Genomic DNA, 22901 nt, shown 5'->3' with positions numbered 1-22901 from the left:
ATACTGCAAAATTGCAAAATAAGACGGTATCTTGTGAGACTATTATCTACATTGCTTTAAAGGTAGCTCAAAAACGTCATATTGCTATAGCCAAGGCAAACAAAAAAAAATTAAAGGGTAAATACGGGATAACGCAGAATGATACAGGATATCCAAATACACGTTCCGTAATTGCCTGTATTACCCTGTACAGGCACTCTAAATAAACTTTAATTCATATAAATACAGTTAGCTTTTGCAAACAAATGCACTATTTTTCAGTATGCATCGTTCTTGTATTTCGTTGATGTGATGCACCTTGAATGTCTGTGTTGTCTTGCGTTTTGTGTGTGTTACTACTATATTAATTAAGGGTATTCCATGCAGTGTACTATTGTAATTAATTGGTGTGTTAAAGTAAACCAAGTGCACAGTGCGAAACCAATGATAAAACTACCGAAATTGACATTTGTCGACTGAGACTACTGCACTGTGAACATTCAAAGGTACCGGAGAAACGGTGGACAAGTTTTTAAAGAGAACAAAGTCGTAGGCTAGGCAAACCATAGTAATGCTCTCTTCGTTAATACCGCTGTCGTGGAAATCACAACGTTGTGGCAAATTATTGGACAGAGATAATGCGAAAGGCACCATGCTGAATCACTGATACAAATACAGTGTTCTATACCGGCCACTGCCATATTGGCCCAATCGTTACGGTGAGTTCAAATAATGATTTCGTAGTTCATTAAGCTCCAAGCTGAAGATCAATTTTTATCTGTGCTATAATTCAAAACTACTAATAAGGCATTATCTTTCTGACGGTTTTGGTATACTTGACCAAAATTCGGTCAATTTACGATCGTTATTCAGTGAAGGGGATATGGGTTTACAAAACTTCTCAGAAGAACGTGATCCAACCTTTTGTTTTAGCAATCCCCAGTATATAAGTGGAAAGACTAACGCCCTTCCAACTTTCAGGACTGTCGTTGAGAAAAATTACGTCACCTGTGTACTATGTTATTTTTTCAGGCAGCGCTACATTGTAAGCTAAGTCAACACCTTCTCCATGTAAACAATGTCATGAAAAGTCATTAACACGTTTCAAAGTCTGCATTCAAAATAAGGAAAAATATAGAGCTAAATAAGGTTATGACAAGTCTGCTCTTCGTCCACCAATCAGAGTTCAGGATTGCCGTTGCCGTTACTATTCAGTAGACCATTGTGGTCATAATCTTTAAGCCCCCGCTCATTATCAGATTATCTAATATAAATATTATTTACTTGATGAAATATTCAATGGAAAACAAAAAAATGACAAACTGTTGATGGGCTGTAGACACATTCGCTAATGCAAGAACCTGGGATTGAGAAGGGCCTATAAACGATTATTGCCTTTAATTTGTTGACAGGGTATGGCAACTACACCGTGTGCAACAAATTACAATTCATTCAATGCCTTAATGGCAAAACCTGATTAACTTTATCAAAGCCAGTTTATGAAAGGTGAAGCGTGCAACCTGCAAAACGGAGCATTAAAAACGACCGTAATTGTCCTTTTTTCTCCGAATCGCTCTAAACAGATAAATAAATTTGTTAGTTTGATTATGCGTCAAACACTGCTGGGCCAAGCCCCTCGTGTTACATCGCATATTCGACCAATAGAATGACTTCATCAGATGTTTTAAGGTCAAAACCTTGAACCTTGTGTCATTTGACAGTCTCACGTTTCGCAGTGTAATTAAGGAATTCGAGCACATAAACTAAAATGCATGTTCAGCTCTTTCGAAACCGAATTAACACTTAAAAAAAGATAAAGGTACGCTCTGTTTTACAGATTCAGCCCTGAAATGGTTTCGGTTACTAATCCCATGTGTCCATGTTGTTCTGAAGTAACAAAACTGATCCCTACGGATGTAGGCGTCGCTGAACCTTCATTCGCTTGTGGCTGTTTGTACGTCGGGGCAGCCCTGGCCCTGTGACACAATAAAAAGGGGAAGTAATGAACCAAAACAGCACGGTAAACACGTACCGCCGAGTTTTTACAGCATTTTCCATTCAATAACAGGTTAAGTGGATTCAATAAATCAACACAGATTGCCACAACTCCATTTCAAAATACATCACTGCTATCCTTTATACTGATCCATAATTCAGCAATCATAATTATCTTTGCTGCATCTAAAATAAAGGAGTGACGCAAAAGATTGTGTTTTCAGCGGTATACAAGTGATGATTTCCGAAAGAAGTTATCTGCTGTAGGCCACCACGGAATGTGTGACAGTAGACTTAAGACCGGCGCATATCATAAAAATCATATAAGCAATATACTTTATGAGTCTCTAGGTCAAATCTTCTGTATGACAGCATTTTCACCAAGAATGTGTTCAGTACCATTAAATGGCTGTTCAAACGTTGCATCTTAGAAGACTGGTACCACATTAAAATCAGGACCCATGAGAAAACATGCCGCCAGGAATTGTCCGGTTTCGCAGGCTCGTTTTGTATTCAAATATATGGCATAAAATCAGCATAATGAGGCGTTACTGATGACGTAGGACTATCAAGTGCGGTTTCCCTGGATTAGTGGGAGGAGAACTTCGTTAATTGGGATTAGCTGATGAACAAAAGCGGGCTCCAGATCCATGACGCTCTTTTGTACTCTTTGTATAAACACCAACTGCTACTTCAGTCAACCAGACGACGGTAAAATTGTAGTTCTTATTCCATTATTCTCTGTGACAGCGAATTCTCGAGTTCAACGTTTATGCTGTATAAGAATTAACAAAAATCGTAAACCCAACAAAAAAGAAATACAACATTAAAAAAACAAAAAAACAATTTGAAAATGATAAAACACCGTAACAGACAAAATGGCCGTCGAAATAAATAATCCATCTTCCAAAGAAAAGCTGACAACAACATGAAATTCATCAAGAACCTTCCATCGCTCAAACTAACAAACACCGAAATAATAGCACTAGGCAAAGGCCTAAAATTCATTCCGACACCAACAAAACCAAGCAGAATAAAACTGCTTCAGGATTTCAACAAATATGGTCGCAAAGTGAGACTGCGCTACATCATGAGACACAAACAATCGCAACAACACCCATTCAAGGAAAAATCAAGCTGGACTCCCCGAACAACAAAAAACACAGAACTTGAAAGCTATCTGAAGCTGCTGAACTTGCACTTCTAGAGATATCCTTTCAAACAAGGAAACAAGAAATGTCGCGTGCCCAAAGAATCGCGATAAACAAGCTTGCAAACAATATACAAATTACCATAAAAACCCTTCGACAAGGGTCGGGGTATCGTCATTGTCAACACAAAAGATTACGTACACGAATGCGAAAAGCAATTACACTCAGTATTATACTCAACTAGACAGTGACGACACAGAACAAACAGTAAACAAAGTACACGAACTGTTTAACAAAATGTACGAGAACAAAGACATCGACCATGATACTTGTAAGTATCTTGATCCAAAAAAAACAAAAATCCGTACTCTGTAGTGGTACTTATTGCCTAAAAGTTCACAAACCGCCGCAAAAAATCTAAAAGACACACTAGTCTAAACAAAATTTACAAAAGTAAAGAAACATAGAACAAACAAACCGAACCACCAAACGGACTCACAACGAGACCCAAACATTAATATACTTGCCTCGCTACTCGAAGAGCAAGACCACTAAAATGCATTAAAATAAATTTTCACAAACACAAACTAAGGAAAGAATCTACACTGCGACTGATGAGAAACCACACTCGGGTTTCGAAACGCAAGCGTCAAAGGGCCACTCTATCAACTTTGTAACACCATAGGCCCGGCTGCGTCTCGCCATAAGCTTTCCCCACACAAACAAAACATTACCGTACACACTAATCCAAACTTCCCTACAAATATCCGAAGCGAAACAAACATTTCATTAACACATTTTCGAAACGAATCAAACACAAACTCGACACAAAAAAACATTTTGGATAGTTAGGTGGGGAGCCTCTTTCACATTTTTACATACGAAAGATTTGGATTTTTTGTTTCACTCAAGGATTGACACTGATACTTGACTTCTTTTGTCACCAAAGTAAACAATCACTGTCTTGAGTGACAGCTTACGCTCTGCATATATACATAGAAAAGGAACACGTCATGGGTAATCCATGCATAAATGCATGTCAATTAATCAGGTTCCCCGTGATTTTCACGGGTTGAAGCGGTTTGAAACCGGACACATCCTGGCGGCAGTACTTGGCATGCACGCGGCCGATATGGTTGTTTGTGACAAGAGAAGTTGCGCAGCATTTATTGTAACTGGGCTCAGAAAGGGCCCTGTCGGCATTTTTTCACATGTGGATGGTTGCTGAAGTACTAGTTATATTTTGCTCCGGCCGTTAATGTGAGATAAGTCGGTAAGGCGTATGATGATTGTTTCCTGGGTTTACCAATGAGGGAATGGGAGCAATGTCAAGGTTTTTCACAAATTCATGTCGTCATCTGGCACATTTAAGCTGATGATAAAGTATCGGGAAATTCCTTGACCTTTAGACTTAGCGAACCGTATCTCAAACGTGACATCTTGTTGAATTAAGGGTTTTATGTCAGACTAAAAAGATATATTTCTTTAAGAGAAAAAGATAAGTGTTAGAAACTGACACAATAACATTTCGGATATCACAGTAAATTCACACGTTAAGTTTTAAGGGAGCCTTCAGCAATGACAGAGGATAGGCCAGGGTTTGGGGAAGGTCACTTTTGACGCTCGCGGTCAATATGGCTGTTTGTGATAAGAGAAGTTGCGCAGCATTTATTGTAACTGGTGGACAAGGGGGCTTTACGGCATTTTTTTCACACGTGAGTGGTTGGTGAAGTTATATTTTGCTTCAGCCGTTAATGTGAGATAAGTCAGTAAGGCGTATCTTGATTGTTTTCTGGGTTTATGTGACCGAAGAGGGGATGGGAGCAATGTCAAGATTTTGAAAGATTTTGCACAAATGCATGTCGTCATCTGGTAAAGCTAACGATAGTGTATCGGGAAATTCCCTGACCTTTAGACTCAGCGAACCGTATCTCAACCGTCACATCTTGTTGACTTAAAGGGTTTTATGTCAGACTAAAAATACATTTCTTTAAGAGAAAAAGGTGAGTGTTAACAAAATTTTATTTGGGGTATCACAATAAATCCGCACGTTTAGTTTTAAGGGAGCCTTCAGCAATTATAGTGGGATAGGCCGGAGAATAGGGAAGGTCACTTTTTAGAAAACTGTCCAAAGGGGAGCGTCACTTTTTATAACATATCAGGGGAGGGTCACTTGTAACAGAAGCTGATTTTACGGCCAAACCTTTGATTTTCCGTGTGATATTTCCTCTATAGGAAATCACCGACGATATACATAGATTCTTAAATATATGCAAATTATCGACAAGCTTCACAAACAAAGGGGATGCATTGGTATCCTGCATTAAACACCTTGAACAGTCCAAACTGATAGGAGACAAGATTGAAAATATATTTGACAGGTGGCAAAGTATATGTCAATTATCAAATATCTATAAACGCACAGATGTTGTTAGTTTTACGTTTTATATTGGACAAAAACTTGTTCATCGTTCTCTCATAGATTATCATGTATAGTGAATCACATTTTAATGAAATTCCTAAATCCAATTTCTTACACACATCCACTTGTAACACACCCTACTGTCATGTTTCTATAATTTGTACCGGTTACTGTAAATCTTCATTCTAGTAATTCGCCAAATTTAAACATTTCGCCTCTTGGGCTTGAAATTCCACGATTTAACGGAGGTGTAATTCTTCAAAATTGGCGGCAAATTACATTTTCAAGTCTTTTTGTTTTAAATTCAATGGAAGCGCCATTCCAGGCACCCGCGTGTCTCGTGAATTCCTATGATTATGCATGGAATGTCTCACGCAAGGTTGGACAATAGAATGACAATATTGTCGAACTTTTACCAGAACTGTAGCCGTTAACTATCGTTTTTCATATTTTCACAGCTTGGATTTAAATAATGGTGTTGTGACATGTCTCATGCATACTACGTATTAATCATTGTGAAACTAGCGTTGGCAAGTTTTCTTGTCGACAAAGTATTGTAAATTTGAGAGTCAGACTTTGGGGGGGGGGGGGGCTTGGAGTGAGCATATCTCCAGGCTCTCGGAGCCAAGAGTTGCCCCAGGCAGCCATCAGGCTGACCTGGGGAAATAAAGTTTCGAGCGCAACGTTAATTTCTGTGTCGCCTGATCTATATATTTACTCTATCTACGCGTACTGTGGTCTGAAGTTCCCCTTAATCCTGATTCAGAACAGCATGAACTTTTCCTTTCCAATTTGATACTACTTTAGTCAAGTACATTAATATCAATAATCAAGAGGACATAAATACACAGATTAACATAACTTTGTATTGGAAAAAAATATTCATAGTTTCCTCACAGACTACCATGTATGGTAAATCACATTTCGGTGATCATATTGTTGTGTGTGAAAATGTCTATAGCTTGCCTGACAGACTGCCTTGTATCATGATTTGATATTCTTGAATGAAACACAATAACAGTCACATCTTGCCGCCTAATAGATGCGCCAAGTACGACCCTCCCGCAAATCCATGACCCTAAAATGCTTGCCTGAAAACTACGACCCTCCCTTACAAAACACAAGCCCTCCCCCTGTGATTTCTGTCCGTAACTTTAATAACAAATGTTATGAAAATTGGCTTATAAAGTTTCAGTTATTCCTTAGGAAATACTGCAGTATTTGGGGAGGTTCAAGTTTTAAAATGTCGGAAAAGAGGGGAGGGTCACATTTTAGACACCAGGATAGGGGTCACATTTTACAGTAGAGTTGCGCACGGAGTTCCACTGACCCCCATTGTAATTAATTTAGGTTTCTAAGATCGTTGCCTTCTAAAAAACATCTCTGAAGGGTATTCAATGAAGGCAAACATGAACGGGGAGGCTCCCTCGAGGACAGCAGGGAAAGTAGTGTTAAGGAGAGGGATATAATAATCTAATCCGTGACAAATTAAGATTTCCTTGAGGTCAATGGTCGGGAGATAGTTTAATGGAAAAATTAAGAGAAGGAACTCATTTTGCTTTGATGCAGCTTTTTTACTTTACAAGCTGTTTAACAATTGAATTGTTGAGGCATCATCCGATGAGAGCACTGCCTCTAAAGCAGCAACAACGATAGTATCACCATCCACCTCGAACACAAATGACGTACAAACCACTAAATCTGCAGCTGATAAAGCAACTACATAGGCCTCAAATGCAACTGTACCGACACAGGTCGCAGAAAACGCAAATTCGAATTTCACTGCAAACAACACTGTTACAAACATAACTGTAGCACTTGATACAGCTGAAACACCAACAATTTGGGATCGTCGTCGTAGAGGGCGCAATCGCAAAGTCTTTGAACTATCATTATCTTGATACTCATTTTATGAGGTCATTTGATTAGGATTGTTCGAACGTAAAATATGTTGAAAACTTAAAGACTTATAACTGATTAAACATATTTAAATACTCATTCACATTGAGCTAAATAAGGTTATGACAAGTCTGCTCTTCGTCCACCAATCAGAGTTCAGGATTGCCATTGCCGTTACTATTCAGTAGACCATTGTGGTCATAATCTTTAAGCCCCCGCTCATTATCAGATTTATCTAATATAAATATTATTTACTTGATGAAATATCCAATGGAAAACAAAAAAATGACAAACTGTTGATGGGCTGTAGACACATTCGCTAATGCAAGAACCTGGGATTGAGAAGGGCCTATAAACGATTATTGCCTTTAATTTGTTGACAGGGTATGGCAACTACACCGTGTGCAACAAATTACAATTCATTCAATGCCTTAATGGCAAAACCTGATTAACTTTATCAAAGCCAGTTTATGAAAGGTGAAGCGTGCAACCTGCAAAACGGAGCATTAAAAACGACCGTAATTGTCCTTTTTTCTCCGAATCGCTCTAAACAGATAAAATAAATTTGTTAGTTTGATTATGCGTCAAACACTGCTGGGCCAAGCCCCTCGTGTTACATCGCATATTCGACCAATAGAATGACTTCATCAGATGTTTTAAGGTCAAAACCTTGACCCTTGTGTCATTTGACAGTTTCACTTCTCGCAGTGTAATTAAGGAATTCGAGCACATAAACTAAAATGCATGTTCAGCTCTTTCGAAACCGAATTAACACTTAAAAAAGATAAAGGTACGCTCTGTTTTACAGATTCAGCCCTGAAATGGTTTCTAATTACGGTTACTAATCCCATGTGTCCATGTTGTTCTGAAGTAACAAAACTGATCCCTACGGATGTGAGGCGTCGCTGAACCTTCATTCGCTTGTGGCTGTTTGTACGTCGGGGCAGCCCTGGCCCTGTGACACAATAAAAAGGGGAAGTAATGAACCAAAACAGCACGGTAAACACGTACCGCCAAGTTTCACAACAGTTTCCACTCAATAACAGGTTCAGTGGACTCAATAAATCAACACAGATTGCCAGACCTCCATTTCAAAATACATGACTGCTATCTTTTATACTGATCCATAATTCAGCGCTCATAATTATCTTTGCTGCATCTAAAACAAAAGGAGTGAGGCAAAAGAATGTGTTTTCGGCGGTATACAAATGATGATTTCCGAAAGAAGTTATCTGCTGTTGCATTGGCCACCACGAAATGTGTGACTATAGACTTAAGACCTACGCATATAATATACATCATATAAGCAATATACTTTATGAGTCTCTTGTTCAAATCTTCTGTATGACAGCATTTTCACTAAGAATGTGCTTAGTACCAGCAAATGGCTGTTCAAAAGTTTCATCTTAGAAGACTGGTACCACATTAAAATCAGGACCCACGCGGTCAATATGGCTGTTTGTGACAAGAGAAGTTGCGCAGCATTTATTGTAACTGGGCGGAGAAAGGGCCTTGTCGGCATTTTTTCACATGTGGGTGGTTGTTGAAGTCATATTTTGCTCCAGCCGTTAATGTGAGATAAGTAGGTAAGGCGTAGGGTGATTGTTTCCTGGGTTTACCAATGAGGGAATGGGAGTAATGTCAAGGTTTTGCACAAATTCTTGTCGTCATCTGGCACATATAATCTGATCATAAAGTATCGGGAAATTCCTTGACCTTTAGACTTAGCGAACCATATCTCAAATGTGACGTCTTGTTGACTTAAGGATTTTATGTCACACTAAAAAGATATATTTCTCTCAGAGAAAAAGGTATGTGTTAAGAAACTGACACAATGACATTTGGAATATTACAGTGAATTCACACGTTAAGTTTTAAGGGAGCCTTCAGCAATTACAGGGGATAGGCCAGTGGTTTGGGGAAGGTCACTTTTGACGCTCGCGGTCAATATGGCTGTTTGTGATAAGAGAAGTTGCGCAGCATATATTGTAATTGGTGGAGAGGGGGGCTTTACGGCATTTTTGCCACACGTGAGTGGTTGGTGAAGCTATATTTTGTTTCAGCCGTTAATGTGAAATAAGTCGGTAAGGCGTATCTTGATTGTTTTCTGGGTTTATGTGACCGAAGAGGGGATGGGAGCAATGTCAAGATTTGAAAAATTTTGCACAAATGCATGTCGTCATCTGGCAAAGCTAACGATAGTGTATCGGGAAATTCCCTGACCTTTAGACTTAGCGAAGCGACGGTATCTCAACGGTCACATCTTGTTGACTTAAAGGGTTTTATGTCAGACTAAAAAATATATTTCTTTAAGAGAAAAAGGTAAGTGTTAAGAAACTGACAAAATGACATTTGGGATATCACAATAAATCCACACGTTAAGTTTCAAGGGGGGCTTCAGCAATTATAGGGGGAAAGGCCGGAGAATAGGGAAGGTCACTTTTTAGAAAACTGTCCAAGGGGGAGCGTCACTTTTTATAAACGTATCAGGGGCCAAACCTTTGATTTTCCATGTGATATTTCCTCAATAGGAAATCACCGACGAAATACATTGATTCTTAAATATATGCAAATTATCGAGAAGCTTCACAAACAAAGGGGATGCATTGGTATCCTACATTAAACACCTTGAACAGTCCAAACTGATAGGAGACAAGATTGAAAAATATATTTGACAGGGGCAAAGTATATGTCAATTATTAAATATCTATAAACGCACAGATGTTGTTAGTTTTACGTTTTATTGGACAAAAACTTGTTCATCGTTCTCTCATAGACTATCATGTATAGTGAATCACATTTTAATGAAATTCCTAAATCCAATTTCTTACACACATCCACTTGTAACACACCCTACTGTCATGTTTCTATAATTTGTACCGGTTACTGTAAATCTTCATTCTAGTAATTCGCCAAATTTAAACATTTCGCCTCTTGGGCTTGAAATTCCACGATTTAACGGAGGTGTAATTCTTCAAAATGGCGGCAAATTACATTTTCAAGTCTTTTTTGTTTAAATTCAATGGCAGCGCCATTCCAGGCACCCGCGTGTCTCGTGAATTCCTATGATTATGCATGGAATGTCTCACGCAAGGTTGGACAATAGAAAGACAATATTGTCGAACTTTTATCAGAACTGTAGCCGTTAACTATCGTTTTACATATTTTCACAGCTTGGATTTAAAATAATGGTGTTGTGACATGTCTCATGCATACTACGTATTAATCATTGTGAAACTAGCGTTGGCAAGTTTTCTTGTCGACAAAGTATTGTAAATTTGAGAGTCAGACTTTGGGGGGCCTTGGAGTGAGCATATCTCCAGGCTCTCGGAGCCAAGAGTTGCCCCAGGCAGCCATCAGGCTGACCTGGGCAAATAAAGTTTCGAGCGCAACGTTAATTTCTGTGTCACCTGATCTACATATTTACTCTATCTACACGTACTGTGGTCTGAAGTTCCCCTTAATCCTGATTCAGAACAGCATGAACTTTTCCTTTCCAATTTGATACTACTTTAGTCAAGTACATTAATATCAATAATCAAGAGGACATAAATACACAGATTAACGTAACTTTGTATTGGAAAAAAATATTCATAGTTTCCTCACTGACTACCATGTATGGTGAATCAACATTTCGGTGATCATATTGTTGTGTCGGGAAAATGTCTATAGCTTGCCTGATAGACTACCTTGTATCATGATTTGATATTCTTGAATGAAACACAATAACAGTCACATCTTGCCGCCTAATAGATGCGCCAAGTACGACCCTCCCGCAAATCCATGACCCTTCAAAAATGTTTGCCTGAAAACTACGACCCTCCCTTCAAAAACACAAGCCCTCCCCCTGTGATTTCTGTCCGTAACTTAAAATACAAATGTTATGTAAATTAGCTTATAAAGTTTCAGTTATTCCTCAGGAAATACTGCAGTATTTAGGGAGGTTCAAGTTTTATAATGTCGGAAAAGAGGGGAAGGTCACATTTTGGACACGAGGAAGGGGTCACATTTTACAGTAGAGTTGCGCACGGAGTTCCACTGACCCCCCTTGTAATTAATTTAGGCTTTCTAAGATCTTTGCTTTCTAAAAAAAACATCTCTGAATGGTATTCAATGAAGGCAAACATGAACGGGGAGGCTCCCTCGAGGACAGCAGCGAAGGTAGTGTTAAGGAGAGGGATATAATAATCTAATCCGTGACAAATTAAGATTTCCTTGAGGTCAATGGTCGGGAGATAGTTTAATGGAAAAAATTAAGAGAAGGAACTCATTTTGCTTTGATGCAGCTTTTTTACTTTACAAGCTGTTTAACAATTGAATTGTTGAGGCATCATCCGATGAGAGCACTGCCTCCAAATCAGCAACAACGATAGCATCACCATCCACCTCGAACACAAATGACGTACAAACCACTAAATCTGCAGCTGATAAAACAACTACATTGGCCTCAAATGCAACTGTACCCACACAGGTCGCAGAAAACGCAAATTCGAATTTCACTGCAAACAGCACTGTTACAAACATAACTGTAGCACTTGATACAGCTGAAACACCAACAATTTGGGATCGTCGTCGTAGAGGGCGCAATCGCAAACTCTTTGAACTATCATTATCTTCATACTCATTTATAGAGGTCATTTGATTAGGATTGTTCGAACGTAAAATATGTTGAAAACTTAAAGACTTATAACTGATTAAACATATTTAAATACTCATTCACATTGACGTCCGAAGTTTGCTCAACACATTGTGATCCCGAAATATGTACATCACAAATTAAAACTTTTCTATAAAATAATGAACAAAACATGATGAAGTAACACAAACACACACGAGAAAAGCATAACTGTTCAGTGACTGAAATGTTAATGACAACTGTATTTGATTTTGATACAAGTTAGCATTAACTTATTAGACTCTATCTCTCCCGCAATTTACACTAGATTCAGAAGAGTGTCACAACTCCACTTATGTCATGTCGTCAAACAAGAAACTTAACACACACCTTTGGTTTGATGGATGAAGAGTACTTCCAATTACTGTTTGTAGACAGTATGCGTAAGCGTGCAAACATTCTGCAAGTAACGAAAAGGTCATTGAAATGTATATCACAATGCGTGGATGTGTACAAATTAGTACGCGATTCCTGACTTTTTTATTTCTGTGTCAGTTTCTGTTCAGTATTGGTCACTGTGGTACACTTAATAAGCAGCATTATGTTTTTAAGTCTTCCCTTTCAAGGCAATTATATTTCATTATTCTGCCCCTCCTGAGGTGTTTGTGCACGTAGTCTTAATTGAATGGTTTCCTTTCTTCCACCACGCATTAAGAGATTGGGTGCTTTTATGAAAAAAGCGTTTCTTTCATTGACTGTGTGACTCGGCTGCTTTACAATTCCCCGTTCTCGATCGCACCAGATAATTACTCGGAGCTGAATGTTGCGGCCATTAAGGTCGTTCTAACTAATAGTAACCCTATGTCAACAGGTGTCTTGCATGCGACGTAACGACCGCACTATTACTGAATGTTGATGTAGAACTTATTCATTCTGAGCTACCCTTACTATTTCCTTGGCCTTTTTAAATAACAAGATCTACTAAATGAATATATTATAGGATCGAATGTACTATTTCTGCGAGTTGTTACTTTGAACCCTCCAAATTTTCATGTCAGCAACGATCGCATTATTACTGTTGAGGTAGTACATATTCATTCTGAGCAACCCTTACTATTTTCTGGGCTTTCTTAAATAACAAGATCTACGAAAGGACTATGTTATACGACAAAAAATACTATTTCTGCAAGTTGCTACTTTGAAACCCTCCAAATTTTCATGTCAGCATTATCGGAACGCAATGCGAGGGCGGTGTTTATTTTGCTTGTTAATTTGTTTTACTTGCAAGCTGTAAGTGTGGTTCAGGAATATTCAAAAGCGGCGAGTGACCAAGCTTTGTACACAACTTGCAATGCGAGATATTTTCCTAACTTTGTGAACAAAGTTTTAATTCTAGGATCGTGTCACTCATTAATGGACGTTTAGAGTTAGGCATCATACGGGCATTTAAGCAGTACCGTCCGAAAGGCAAGTTTGTGCCCTGAACGTCCCATAGGAAGAATATCAAACAAATGATTTCAAATTCGAGTTAATAGCAAGGAAGGCGGATTTGGTCAATCTCAACAAAGTTTTTATTCACTTACTGATTTACTAGTTACGTTGCCACGTAGGAAACGTAAATTGACATGTTCATCAGGGTTTGCAATTCCTAACATTTTTTCGTTGAGATAGAGATACTTCTGACGTCATCTATTTCAGCGCTGACCGCAGAGGGACAGAAGGAACTTCAAGACTTGACATTGCGTGATCATATCAGCCAGGTAGGTCATATCGATGCTGCGATAGCGTTATCCAAGGATACTAGGCAATCATAATATGTAAAAGGTACATTCCACTTTATCTAAACGTGTGTATGAATTCACACACATTTCATTGTCATGTAATCGTGAGGCATAGATACACTGTTGAGGTTGGAACGGCGCTCATTAATTTGTGAGGTATGAACAGCCAATGATAAATTACAAGCTAACAAGACCTATTATGAAGAGAAAGGTCCCCAAACCCCGATCACATAAAATTGATATTATTACAGTATTGCCTGAACAATATGACATATTGAAAATATCTAGCTGAGAAAAAATAATGCTAATTGTTTTCATCAATCTGATCTTAGAGAGTAAAGGTCTACGTGGCAATATTACATTGGAACAGATTCTGACAAATAATGATCTTTCTTTCTGAGAATTCAAATATACAAATTCTTACTTCAGCTATTTTCCAATGCCTTAAAAAATTCTGATACTGAGAAATCAGTGCAAGTAAGTCAATGAAGAACAAGAAATCTGTAAACAAACAAACAAACAAACAAACAAACGAACGAACAAACAGGACCATAATAGAATATGGCATAGCGTAAGGTAGGGCGATACAGGATCCCTTGTATAAGGATGGGAAGATTATCATATCATATCATATCATATCATATCATATCATATCATATCATATTATATCATATCATATCATATCGGATCAGATCAGATCAGATCAGATCTTTGTATAACGCATCCTCTTTCATATTATTCACTATAGTACAATATAATACAATAGAAAATATTACAACAGAAGAGCCTTTATTATCCATTTTTGAAGATGTACTTCACATACTCAAACCAAAAGACAACGAATCACAAATTCTGTTCTAATATCTGAAAAAGTACGTCGTCAAAAAACGACGTAAATTTATTGCCGACATGAGAAAAGACACTACTGCTGATGTAGTCCACTGCTGTCATGAAGAACGAACGAATTTACGCTTGGCTATCCGTCTGTTGCTTTGTCTATTTGTACGATAGAGTTGCTTTTTCGGCAACACCACAAATAACGGTCATTCTGTTCGATCACTGACTGGCACACTATCTTGTTTTATCTGATGAAGTCACTTTGCCGAACATGTCAATGTACGTTATTGGTCCAAGGGTGTTTCAATGTGTGTGTTGGCGCTACGCCAGTAGGTAAAGGTTTGCCTACCACAACCTTACTGATATCTAGTCAATAATACTGGTGTCACCTTTGCTCCAAAGGCCGAAGTTTTCTTTTATTTAAATGAGAACAAGCTAGAGGCTATATTTGATAGATCTCATCTAATGAACTTGTGTAAGCACGTAATTTCTAATGTTTAACCTTTGTACCCTCCCTGTATACATAAATTGGACTCGTAGTGCAAAGTAGGTGGTGAATAAGGTTCAAGCATGGGTCATTCGATCATCGTCCATTGTGATCCTTTTAAACATGTCTTTTGGCTTACCTGTGGTCATCAAACTTTTCGTTAACCAGTTCACCCCGATTCCCTGTAAGCAGGTTCACACTGGGCATTGATAGCATTTGGATAGGCTGACTTATGGCGGTGAGAGGTTGTGGCTAATTATTCCCTATACAGTTGGATATATAAGCGATGGATACGGTGATTGAATTAAAGTTTACAGCATCACATTATCGAAAGTGAGATATCATGGTGCTATGTACATCAACGTTCTCGACAAGCAATGTATAATTATTGATAATGTATGTTCAATCCTATTTCAATCCATATTCAGTGTTGTTACCGACAGTGAAACGGTATTTAACGCAATACTGCTAAATTAATTACTAAATCTATGGGATAAACATATTTTGACATTTCCTTGTTAATCAGGTTGTTTTTGTTGTATAAAGAATGGCTTCTCCCGTTGAGTGTTCTAATCAACGTTACCTTATGTACATGTGAATGGCTTCGGCGATATGGCCCTTCTGTTAGCACTGATATCCCCTTGTACCGCGTTCTGACATACTTGGCGTACTTTTTGCACGTACCAAATCGTCGTTTGCATTTGATCTCATCTAAAACGTGACTTCCAGTATGCGATTTATAAAACATGACACTATCCAATTCTGACACTCCGAATTTGAAATCTTGGAATGCGTGTATCTCATAACCCCTTTGTCCAATAGACGTTCATGTTTACATAAGTTCACATCCATTCGTTTATGCCACTATCATTGTTAATCATTCTTTGAGATTTGACCTAATTTTCCATATTTCAACATGTTAGGTCTTGCTCTTACAAAAGAATACCACTTTTTGTAATTAGCTCTTATTGTGCACAGTCTGTCAGTTCAGGGGTATAGATATATGCTATCTGTACTCTCATTTGCAGTGAACAGACTATTTTGTGTGGAATTCAAAGATCATACCGTTCTACACATATGCACTTCTAACCACTCTAATTTAGTGAAGTATATTCAAACCAACAAGCAAGCATATATTGATGCAAAGATATAACTAATTTTGTATTCATTCGGAAAAAATCATTGTTAGCTTTCCCAAGAGACACCCTGTGTAAAATGTCAATATCATATATGTTGCGCACACATACAATTATAATCACCCTAACATAGTCAAGTACGTTCAAATCAATAATGTAGCAGATTTAAATGCACAAATTAAGCTAATCTTGTAAGGTGGAAAATTCTTATTTTGAATGATATTATATAGAAATGTCTTGTAAAAAGTATTCACTTTCAATCATAGTTCTCTAGTCAAGTATAATTACCTTTGAAGTTAGATATGGAATTCGTCGAGCGTCATACGTGTACTTTTAGCCTCATTTGCTCTTGCTTTGAATGCGGGCGAATGCATATATATACATCGCATATCATATACTGTAACACTGTATATATTATATGGATAATTAGATGAATGTACACACACCAGAAGAGTGTAATCAGTGCAATTTATTATGTACACATTTAGCTATTAAACCTACTAGATATAAAAATTCACATATTGTGGTATAGCTATTATAATTCGTTTTATTGTAACGTTTCTAAAATCTTTAAACAAAGAGAAAATTTCACATAATGAATCCCAGGCTTAATTTGCAAAACAAGGCACTCTCTATCTGGAGGTTTGTATAATATTTACCATTTCCTATTCCCTCCTCAACTACCCTCATATAACTGAAGGCTCCGTAAATACGCATGATAGCACAGGCAAGATCGTGTCTGCCCGTTGCTCATGACGGCAAAATTGATTACATCTCAACAACATCACATTCATTAACACAAATCGTGATCTTGTCTTTGCATTATTACTTAATCATAATCTATGTTAAGTGAGATATATTGCTAATTTGTAATTACCTTCTATATGCAAAATTGGATGGAATACTTAGTGTATTTCGAACGGGATGTGATAATATATCTTTGTTTTTAGCACTTTTCTCAGAGTATAAGTTGTAATGCATTCACAGCTACATGAACTGGACTTTTGTAGTTGTTCAGCGACAAAGAAAAACACGGTGATTCTTTCGCTGTAATTTGTTTATGGTCATACAATCAGGATGATAACCTTAAAAACTATGTTCTTACACATGGGCTATGTTATCAATTTAATTGGCTAGAGCGTGCAAAAATTAGATTGATTATTGCGTTCTGAAGAGCATATGATAATCTTTTTCGGTTTTTAACACCTTTATGTCAGAGTATTCGTTATAATGCAACCACAGCGGGATGAACCAAGCCAGTCGCATGTACCAGGGCAGCAATCATACACATCTCTAAGTCAGCAATTGCAGGGGACAATAAGGAATGATACAAGACCAGGCTTTGCCAAACGAACCATCACTGGACTTAGTTTGTGTCAACTTCTTCTAGGTGGTATTGCCGTGGCTTTGGGAATAACAGCAATATTTATTGGATGTTTTGATTCAACCATCGCTTGTGGAATATGGTGTGGCGCATTCGTAAGTGATGCATTTTTATCTTAATTTCATGTAAAGAAAAAATACCGCTTCACGGCGATTCTTGACGCCACACAATCTTGTAATGCTTGGCTTTCCTATAGATAATTTTGACTCAATTTTAAACTTGCTGAGAATATTAAATTTCCGTCTTGTCGTTAGCAAACAAATACTCTCCCTTGGAGCAAAGAGAGAATAGATGTACTTCCACTGGCGAATGTCTGTCAATATCGGAACCGTGCTTCTATGAAATAAGAAAACTTTGCATGGTGATTCTATTTCTATTCCTAATTATGAAAGAACTATTCAAAAGTTTAGGAAAACAATATAAGTTATGTTAAAATAGAAATGCTTTTCTGAAAACTTCAATTAAAGAACCAAACAAACAGGTTACTTACCATTAAGGAAAATAATATAAATATAATTATGTTTAATACTTGTTTCCGATATGCACATGCGTATTATATGACGGTAATTGAGTCATTATAGGCGATGCAAATACTGTACTTTCCTTTCCTGTATTGAATATTATCATAGGGCGTGTATTGAATACTCTGATTCACGTACCTTTAAATTGTTTTGCAACTCACATATATGACCATGGAGCAAAGATGGAGATCTGCAATGCGCTAGAAACATTTTCGGGGAAATTAAATACAATAAGATAAATAAATTATCGAGCTTAATTTTTGTACTCCTCTAATTTTAAGGGGAACGTAAGGAGTAGGAATGAGTTTGGTAATGTTCTTATTAATAGTGGCTCATCAATCCCTTAATTTTCCAGTTCTTGGTCAGCGGTGTATTTGGACTTTTCGCTGCATTGACAAAGGCTAATGGATTGGTGAGTATCCTAATAATAGAAATGCTTCCCTGAAACATTAATAAAACAACCAAACAAATACTAGGTTTACTTACCATTAAGGCTAGTTGATTAAATTTTATGAAATCCATCATTACAGTACTTAATTTTCCAATTTACAGCACATTTCTTTGTTTCCGGTCAGCCCCCTTAAAATCTGGTGTTTGGTGTCTAGTTTAATGATGTTAAATGAAAACGTTGTGCCTGTTATCGGCCAGGTGACGGATAATGGAAAGATGATAATCAATACATTCTTTCATAAATTCGGTTTTAATCAATCTGTGCGGTCGGTCGAGTCCGCTAACTCTAACTTTTAGAATGCGTGAATTAAACGAAATTCACTCTGGATCAAAATCTATACATGTATATACGAAAACCCTCCTCAATTTGCAATGGCAATGTAAAACAATACTTTGTCAGCTACTTATGTCGTGTATTATAATGATTTAGCCAAGAAGGAATAATTTTCAAAAACTGACATCCGTTTATTCATCATTGCAGATTATAGCGTCAATGATTCTTTCGGCAGTGTCAGCATCTCTGTTTGCGCCTGTACTTTTGCTCATGAGCGTATTTATGATATACGAGGATCATTACTGGTACTTCCCTGATGTAAGTATTTACACAAACCGAGGTGACATGACACACCTACATATATGGGGGGGGGGTAGTGATAACCCTGCTGCACATTAACAAGTCTTGAAAAGTGGCCTCTATATGAGACAACAGTGGAAATTATCCCGAGGCATTTTAATTTTCTCTAGTTCTTGACTTTACTTGTGACTTGGAGCTAGAAATGACGTCTGATAAATTATCATAATTGATGCCTTTCTCATTAACATCGAAATGAAAAATGAAAGAGAGAAAAAGGCTTTACTTCATCACAAGTAAAGTAATGGAGATGGTGACAATTAAAACCAGACTAGAAATCAAATAAAGACAAGTAAAAGTATGTCTTATCAGAAGTATCTTAATTGAAATAGCTCTAGCGAGTGGGCATGCCTTTAACGCTTTGCGATTCCAAATGCGCCCGATTTGATATGCCACCGTGACAGTAAGTGGAATCAACATAGCGTTCGATACACGTCACACCGAACACAGGGTAACTTTATTCGTAATGCTACTTTCTGTACATCTTTTGTTGTAACACGTGGGGACTTTTTGAAAGATTTCAACGACTACCAATTCTAGTAAATTATGGCAATTAATTTTGACGGCCATTAGATGCGCGTGTCTGTCGATGGGAAACAATGCAAGTTATAATTCACAGTTTGTGAAGTTACACTATCATATTTCAGCAACGCACTGTCGAGTGTATTCATATCAAAACATTTGTAAACATGAGTACAGTAGCATTATGTGGAGTTTATTTGTCATGACGTTTCTTATACTTAAAAATTCTCCTGTACCTATAGTTGTACTAACTTAAAATGTGTAGCTTTCTTTCCAAAGATTTAAGAATTAAAAAATAAAAAGTTCTTAGTCAGTTTTTTGTATATCTTATCAAACGTTCCCTCTTGTGTTGATGATATCTAATATTGAATAGTTTTTTTTTTCATGATCATATTCGGTTACTACCTCACACGGCAAATGAACTATTACTAATGACTTTAATACTCTCTTACACTACATAGATCGGTCAAGTTGTCTTAGACTCTTTCTTGATGATTGTAGCCGTCGCAGAAAACGTCATTGCTGTAATCTCATCAGCTTTCTGTTGTAGAGCTGTCTTTCATAACCAACTTCTTAGCGTAAGTTATTTTTCAATATTAACGGAAATATAGAATCTCTTGTGACATCACTACACATCCACTTTGTACAGACTGAGATTAAGCTGTTTGCTCCCGCATTTCATTTTATTGAGAATGACCTACTGGTCTCTTGGTGCCTGTTTCAGTATATCAAACATTAAATCTGTTTTTAAATGGCATCCCTAAATTCCTGGTCCTTGCACAGACGTTTTTGACATTGGCTATTTGGATGGCATTAATCCTTCGCTCGCCCTCTGAAAGTTATATTAACTTGTTCAGTCTATTTTGACATACGGCTAACGAAAAAATGCGACGGTCCTCAGACCCCCTTTTATGGCATTAATACTCACTACTTGCACAATGCTAGTCTTTCTACGAATGCGCAGTTTTTCTTTCTTACATGAGCCAATGGAAGCCCCATTTGTCTTTGTGTTTATCATACGTGCACAAGTTTGTTTTTTTTTTTTCCGAGCGGGTAATACCAAACGTCGTCCGGATCCAGTGTATATTTTATTCAACGTTTTTAGTTACATTTATGTTATACCTTTTTGTGCAAAATTTTACCGAACTTCCTTAAATCCATGCTTTCATCTTGAAATTCAAACGTTATTTGGCCTACATACTTCTCGCAAGTATTGATTTATGATCTTTTATGTACATATATTCAAATGATTTTCTCTGATTTTGATAAAGATTCCTGGTAATGTTAAAACTATTGCACAGCCACTCCACCACGTATTGTGATTATTTTGTCTGTGTGTACGCGGATGTGTGATAGTGAGTGTACGAGCGTGAGTGCTTCATGAACTCTACAACGTGTGGAGCGGTCGTAGTCAGAAAAATGTAACAACTTAGCCCGGTTATTGAACCACGCTTTTTTTAGAGTGGGGATTTGGCCGAGCGGTTCTGTCTGTTGCTTCTTCGCTAGTTGACTGGATGCCGTATGTTGTGAGTTTTCACTCGATTGAAAACACCATATTGTAATATTTTGATTGCTTATCCTAAACCAAATCTAAGTAATCGATCCTGGACTGTCTCTAGTTGCTATACTAATTTGAAATAATATTATTCCTTTATAGTTGTTGAATCGTACGTTTCCCTATGGTGTTCCCAATGAGAGACGGAATATTCAACAGGAAGATCCCATGGAAAGAATGGGGCTAATTAATAATCCATGGGTCGTGTCGTCTAGCATCCAGCATGAACAGCAAAGAACAGGTGAGGCTACATAGTAAAGATTAGAAAGTAACTCACGTTATTTGGATATAGAACTTGATGATTATACCAATGGAACATCTAGATCTTATCTTGGAAGCGCGCACAACGATGTACAAAACAACGACAAATTTCTCTACAAAAATGATCATGACTGTTGACAAGATTTTATTTTTCTTTTTTGTGTTGTGATTTGTTTGCTCAAAGAGTTTTGACAAATTTAATGCACTTTGCTAACAGGTCATATCGGATCAACACGAGGTGCGGTCTGTACCAATGCACCTTGCGCCATTCCCTATTACCAGGAGGTCCCAGGATACCAACAAAGGACAGGCTGTACCTATTTGCACCGGCCCCAGCAGATGTTTCACTATCAACAACAGCCTTCGTTTGGACAACCGCAACATGTACACCAACCACTGTCGCAGCCACAAATCAATCAACAGCAGCATACTGAATCAGGCAAATTACAGAGACCCGGGCCACTGCAGCAGCAATCGCAAGTGCTGCTCACTCCACAGTCCCAGGTCCAGCAACACCAACAGTACCAAGGAAATGACATCACCAACGTAGAGGGCGCAGGCGTAAATTCTGACGGCAACGAAGCTGCCTCTGCCGCTCCAGCTGAGTACTGTGTCAACGATGATATGACATCTCCTTTAGTGAGAACGAAGCTTAGACACAACATTTCTCGTGCTCTGAATCTTGATCAATAAATGTTTCTACTGTGTTCATGTGGCTTTAAATATGGCTGATCTAGACAATGCAGATTCTCGGATCAGTGCATCTAACGTGTTATGATCCACATGACAATCAATTTGGTCATTGAAGTCAACATAGAAAATGAACAGAAAATAGAAACGCAAGAAAATGTACTCAGACTCTTATAATGTTACAATTAACACGATTGGAACTAATTTAGGATAATTGGATGGTGAAGTAATGTCGATATAATCTGTAAATGTAAGGTCATCTGAAGTTCTTTTTTAAGTTACACTCTTGTTTTTATGAGCAATTTGTAATATTGCGACATTTAGCTATATGGCACCTAACACTTTTGAGAAATTTGAAAAATATGAAAATCCAATTATCCCAAATTAGTTCCAATCGTGTTCAATTTTAAGTGATTTAAAACTTGAAAGCAATAGTCACTTTAAATTTAGTTCTCATGGTATTCCTTTGCAGAAGTTCCAAGCTTGCTCATAGCGTTATTGCTAAACAGTGGCTTCTATATCCATAAATGTGAGGTAATTTACACTACTCTAATCTTTAACTTCGCACGGCGATTTTTGAGTTTT

General features: G+C 37.6%; 1 protein-coding gene across 1 annotated transcript; it reads left to right on the top strand.

Moving 5' to 3' along the window:
- The first annotated feature begins 3970 nt into the window (after positions 1 to 3970).
- On the top strand, positions 3971 to 22319 carry LOC139128297 (uncharacterized). Its single transcript, XM_070694098.1, has 7 exons — positions 3971 to 4398; positions 17520 to 17781; positions 18563 to 18619; positions 19139 to 19249; positions 20272 to 20388; positions 21468 to 21606; positions 21844 to 22319. The coding sequence occupies exons 2-7, from the start codon at positions 17533 to 17535 to the stop codon at positions 22317 to 22319; spliced, it is 1149 nt and encodes a 382-aa protein (XP_070550199.1). The 5' UTR covers positions 3971 to 4398; positions 17520 to 17532.
- Positions 22320 to 22901: the final 582 nt, after the last annotated feature.

This window comes from Ptychodera flava, unplaced genomic scaffold (genome assembly GCF_041260155.1).
Source record: "Ptychodera flava strain L36383 unplaced genomic scaffold, AS_Pfla_20210202 Scaffold_48__1_contigs__length_985763_pilon, whole genome shotgun sequence".
Classification (NCBI taxonomy): domain Eukaryota; kingdom Metazoa; phylum Hemichordata; class Enteropneusta; family Ptychoderidae; genus Ptychodera; species Ptychodera flava.
This window is presented reverse-complemented; position numbering and strand designations above follow the sequence as displayed.

Coding starts and splice junctions, on each gene's coding strand:
- LOC139128297 (XM_070694098.1), top strand. CDS start 17,533: ATGCAACCACAGCGGGATGAACCAAGCCAGTCGCATGTACCAGGGCAG. Junction 18,620..19,138: donor TGACAAAGGCTAATGGATTG/GTGAGTATCCTA, acceptor TCATCATTGCAG/ATTATAGCGTCAATGATTCT. Junction 19,250..20,271: donor ATTACTGGTACTTCCCTGAT/GTAAGTATTTAC, acceptor TACACTACATAG/ATCGGTCAAGTTGTCTTAGA.